The 5,886-nt window shown below is 43.5% G+C and overlaps 1 protein-coding gene across 1 annotated transcript in view; it reads left to right on the top strand.

The window, feature by feature from the left end:
- The first annotated feature begins 2,810 nt into the window (after positions 1–2,810).
- Positions 2,811–5,886, top strand: part of zeb1a (zinc finger E-box binding homeobox 1a) — a 53,382-nt gene continuing 50,306 nt past the window's right edge. The window contains exon 1 of the mRNA XM_031870759.1: positions 2,811–2,930. Coding sequence (XP_031726619.1) covers positions 2,873–2,930 — 58 coding nt within the window. The 5' untranslated portion in view covers positions 2,811–2,872. The remainder of the gene's footprint in view (positions 2,931–5,886) is intronic.

The following is a 5,886-nucleotide window of genomic DNA, read 5'->3' as shown; positions in this document are numbered from 1 at the left end:
ATATATATATATGTATATATATATATATATATGTATATATATGTGTAGAACATTGTTTCACCTAAATATAGAGAATGTTTCAGTAAAATGTTAAGGACTACCGAGTGAAAATTGGCCCACTGCTACAGCATATCAACAATACAGCATTGTTTTTGCCAGTGGTGGAAAGTACATTTACTGAGGTATTGTATACTGTAAGTGTAATTTTGAGGTACTTGTACTTTGCTTGAATATTTCCATTTTTATGATACTTTGCACTGCTCTACATTACATCATTAGTTGATTTGATTGAAATAATTAATACAAAATATGATCAGCTCATAAATGATGATGTTTTAGTGTAGATTAAACTACACACCAAGATATAAAGAAGTTACCTTCAGCGGCAACACATGATTCTGAATTGGGCCCTTCTGCAGTACTTTTACTTGGTATATATAGTATATTTTGATGCTAATACTTTTACTTATGCCTTCAGGACTTCTACTTTGCTACTGTTACTTATGCAAAAGCTCGGACTTCTCCTCCTGCTTCTGTCTTTTTGCTCCACATGTTTTTCTCCTGTGTCAAACCTTCACAATGCTCATGTTGTTGTTGAGTCAAGCAGCTGACAACAACGAAGCACTTTGACATAAAAACCAACATATAATGTCGACCCCTCTGAGCCCCTGTTGAGCCCCTGCAGTTTAATTTCATCCCCCCGTCCTTGACACAGTGTCCGGGTATCCAGGGGAGTCGTGTTGGCTGCGAGAGGCTCGCAGGCGGCAGCACCTGGTGCGTCTGAACTGGAAACCTGATCATCGGCAGGTACAAGAATAGCTCGACGGGACTGTAAAGGCCACTCACCTGACCTGCAGTGAACTGTCATTGAACTTATCTCCCCTCTGAGGACAAAACCCTGCTTAGTGTTTGTATCTTTTTAAGGCTCGTGGTTTCCTGAACCCACTGCTCCGAAGCTCTTGAGATCTTGTAAATCATCAGAGATACGGTATGTTTACAGTAATCACATATGCCCCACAGAGCCCTTGTTAATCCGATACATTTTACAAGATCAAAGGATTATAATCGGTAGAAACTACGTGAAACTTTTATTTGGCACAAAACAGGAAGAGGAAGAGGAATTATCTGAAGTGTTTGAACAAGTGAAACACAAAACATCCAGCATCTTTGGGACAAGAAGCTACATGGTGTGTGTGTGTGTGTGTGTGTGTGTGTGTGTGTGTGTGTGTGTGAGGAAATGTTACAGGAGATTCATCCCGGCAAACACAACATCTTTGCTTCTCTCACTGGCGTCTGGCACGATCATGGACTAAAAAAAAAAAAGGATATGTTTGCAGAATCATGCTTTATTTTAAAATCTGTGTAACTTAAATTGTACACGAGATCCGGCCACATCTGTTGCCTGCTCTCTGTCGTACACCAACACTTCTGTCCTTTCAGATCCTGCCACTCCCTCATGCACCGCATTATTCCCGTCACCTGATTCTCCCACCTGCACACCTGCACACCTGCTCAGCTGCTCACACATCTAATGTGCAGCCTTCACCTGCCTGTATGAACCCCTCCCTATGTTGGACTTCTGACCCCCATATCTTGCAAACAAAAACTGACTTACTTATTTATCCTTATTTCTTGTTTATTTGGATGCCTATTTTCACATTCAATACATTAAACTGAACAATTGACCAGCAGTATTTTCTCTGAATTATGTAACTGACCCCTTGGCCAGTTTGTAGTGATGGGAAGTAATTAAGTACATTTCCTCAAATACTGTCATTACGTAAAGTACACCGAAAACGTACTTTCTGCTGTTTCAGTATACCACATTTATTTGACTACAAGTTGTTCTGAAGAATAACTTAGTTTTTATCTGTCACAAGAGGGTCACTCCACATAATCTCTGCATTATGACTCACTTCACTTTTGATACTTTTAGTATATTCTTCTAGGAATACTTGTGCAAAACTTTTACCTCTAGTTGAGTATTTTTACACTGTGGTATTATTGTACTTTTGAGTGAACTAAAAAGGATCTGAATACTTCTTCTATCGCTGCAAATGTGTTTGTTGAAGTTCATTTCTAGGCTCAGGTTTCAGGTAAACAACTGGTGGTAAGTACAGTATGTACACAAGTACAGAAGCACTCATTTTGAGGTATTTATATTCGAGTAAGCCCCTATTTCTACTGCATTTCAGAGGTAAATATTGAATCTTCTATTTCACATTAACTCATAATAGTTAAAAAAAGGTCCATCTTGACCAAACACACCTTAAAATGCTTGCACATTAATGCATGACTCATAATAATGTAACTATATATCACAAAGTTTCTGCATTCATTTCCCCTTATAATCCTTATTTACTGAGGCAACACTGTCATTTCAGTACTTTACCTTCTAACATGGTATTTTTACAGTGTGTAATTGCAGCTTTTGGCTACTTAAGTAAATTATATGCTGACATACTAATGTCCCTTCAGCTCTACTCTCTAGACCAGGTTCTACTTTTCCACCTGTGGAGAACCACCTCGCTGTGATATTTCGGTTTTTTTGGGGGGAGTGAGGAGTAGAGACAGTGAGAGTCGCGGGACGACCCTGACAGAGCTGGAGGACCACCGCTTGGAAACGACTTTCAGCCATGTGCGGCCAGTAGGAGGGGCCATGTGCTGGAGGTGTTTGAGAAGGTGACGCCGTAAACGCGGCCAGTGTGTCGCAAACCAGGTGTTTTTTTTTTGCAAGGGAGGGGGGGTGAGGAAGGTGATGTCGTAAAGCGGACAGGAGAAGGGAGGGGTGAGGAAGAGGAGGGGGGGAGACAGGAGGAGGAGGGAGGAGGTGACTCGCGAGCGGCTGCGCTTCAGACTCAGCGAGAGGATCATGGCGGATGGCCCCAGGTGTAAGCGCAGAAAACAGGCGAACCCGAAGAGGAGCAGCGGTAAGTCCGAACTCCTCCGTAACCGCCGCCGGGCGAGCCGGGCGGGCTGCCGGCGAGCTTTTCACTCGGTGAACTCCTTCTGGATACTTTTTGGGAGTGAGTTGAACCACGTTTCGGGGAGTTTTAATGTGTTCATAGCCCAGTGTGGTGGTGTACCGTTATACCTGGCTGGCTTGTCTCTCTCCGCCTAGCGGTGCACGGTGCACGCCTCACAGAGTGAACCGTTATCCCGCAGTTACAATAACCCCAAAGGAGCGCTCGGTAGTTGTCCGTGTTATTAGTTTCCTTCACTTTGTTTCTCTACTTTTCTGCCACTTTTGCAACACTTGACGGGAGGTTGCGGGGCTTTTCACGCAACAACGTGGCCCGTTACTCGCAGTTTGTAGTTAAGTGTGTGGTTTCCTTTTTTCCTTTTCAGGGCGAGGTTGTTGCGAGGTTAGTTTCTTCGCTAACTTGCTGCTCACTCGGCCCACGGATCGTACCGTTTCTCCCTCCCCGTTCACAATAATTCAACTTTATCGGTTTGTGTCAGTGGCCGGATGGGCACTCGTGCTGTTGCGGTGGAAGCGTGTTTTTTTCCGCATGGGGTCTGGTCTGGTTCACTGCTGCTCCGGTGATGGCAAAGAGAGATGGGATGTTTATTTTATCTCCGTTTCACCCCTCCCCGCCACTACTGCAACACCACATGTTTTCCTAAGTTACGGTAAGAATGGATGTTGTATTTATTTTGGTCCTGCTGTAGATTGGTGCCTTCGTGCACGCGTTTCCTCCTCGCTTGCACCAGTTTAGCTCTATTAATAGAGCGTTTTCTGTTTTGTTGTTGATTGTCTTGCAAATTGCCTGTTCGACTGTTGCTCTTTGCACCTGTAAATTCGGGTTAGTGAACCGTTGGCAATGTTGAAAATACATGTTGTTTTTAGCTGCATCTTTGGCATTATTAATAAATATATATATATATATGTTTTTCTATATTATGCATTTGTTTGTTGTGTCGACATATTTACCAGATCTTTCTTAGTGGTATTTGTATTAGCTTTTGATATAGTTGTAATGATCCTCCTACAGGGCGTTTATAATATCATTTGAACCATGATCTCAGATTAGGTGTTTGTGGGCTGGAGCATCGTTTCACACGATACGAGTGTTTTTTAGTCCACTTGTTATGAAGTCGAGGATATAAAAACAGAATTCAGGTGAAGGCTGTTGTGATAGTTTTAAATGTACACAGCCCGAGCCTCTCATTGGACGGATCTTACCTGTGCTCTCCCCCTCTTACATCGTATCGGCCAATAAAAAAAAAGGTAACCCATATATTTATATATTTTTATTCACCGTTACGAGGCACAATGTGTGTGAGCCGAGGGGCTGGAAAGCACCTTTTTCTTCTTCTTCTCTCTCCTGGTGACGACACGACGGTGACTCTGTGCGTCCGTACAGGAGCCATCATCATCATCATCACCATCATCATCATCATGTTTACCTGAACGCGGATAACGGGGCTGACAAACGGCCTAGAAATAAACAGAAATAACACCTGCGGCTCTCCACCGTGGACGGAACAGGATCTGCTCTGCGTTTCCCTAAAGGCTCCGTGTCTCGTGAGGAGCCACAAAAAACCGCTCCAAATGTCAACTTGTGCAGGTAGAGATGATTTTTTTTTTTTTTGTAGTTGTGCCAGCTTCGCATGGATGCTCGCCTCCCTTCATTCTCGCGGGATTTATCTCATCGACACGCATTTTTCTGACCCACTTGTGCATGTTTTATCTTCCCTTTTATGTGTTTCTTTTGCGTGTGTGGATTGGTCGCCTTATTTTGGGGGGGGGGGGGTCTCGTGCAGCTGTGTGCGAGACTGCACGTAAACCGAGCGGTGCATAAGGTGGTTTATTCCTCCGTTATCTCCCCCCCCACCCACCCCCACCGTGTGCGGTAACGGCGCGCATGGAGCTCACCGTTAAACCTCTCGTTTCCATCTATTGTGTTGCGGTAATTCGTTATACAATATCCTGCGCGGTGTGCAGGGAGGGAATGGCGGTCAGTACCATTACTGCAGTGAAGGCGGGGTTGTTGCTTTCTTTTTTTTTTTTTTTTTCTCCGGACCGGGAGACAGCCAGGTACGCAAGGTGATGCAACACCTATAAAGGTGTATTTTCACCGTGATATATCCCTGCAGTGTGAGGCTCAAACACCGGATGGGGGGGACTCCAGAGTGACTCGTTGGGTTTCATTTTCCAAACATAGAACGAATAATGAGATCAGAATGGTAAAAAGGAGCGCGTCCGCGTGACGGGGCGCACAATCAAGATGGCAAATAAAGGTGCTGTGATTCAGTGCGCACCGCTTTCATCTGCGCATCCTGCTCGTCTCCTTTTTCTACCTGCCTCGAGCCAAACGTGTATTTCTTTATTAGTTCATTTACATGACACAGGCTGCGCGTTCACTCCTTTGGGTTTGTCAAAGAGCTGACGTGCCAAACATTAGCCTGTGCTAATGTACCACGACCTCCAGCCCTGACATCACCATGATGTGGCAAACAGCTGCTGACACCATCAACTCTACTGCCACAACAGATACTGAAGATACCGACTTAGGTTATTGTTGGACACACTTTCTATCATTTATTACAATATTAGTAAACAGACCGTAGATTGGCATTTATTTACCGATTAATCAGATCTTTTCTCAATAAATTGATTTGTTATTTTCTATAAAATGTCAGATAATAGTAAAAAAAAAATGCATGTTATAATTTCCCAACAGACAAAGACATTCAGTTTATTATATATAACAAATCCTCACATTAGAGCAGCTGCAACCAGAGAATGTTTTGCATCTTTCATTTATCACTGATCAAAAAAAGCCAATAAATATCTTGCATTAATCGACTGATCGATCACATTTCAGCTGTCCCAACACCTCACATGTCCCAACACCTCACATGTCCTAGGGACTCACATGT

Source organism: Anarrhichthys ocellatus, unplaced genomic scaffold (assembly GCF_004355925.1).
Source record: "Anarrhichthys ocellatus isolate YVR2014 unplaced genomic scaffold, GSC_Weel_1.0 scaffold54, whole genome shotgun sequence".
NCBI lineage: Eukaryota > Metazoa > Chordata > Actinopteri > Perciformes > Anarhichadidae > Anarrhichthys > Anarrhichthys ocellatus.
This window is presented reverse-complemented; position numbering and strand designations above follow the sequence as displayed.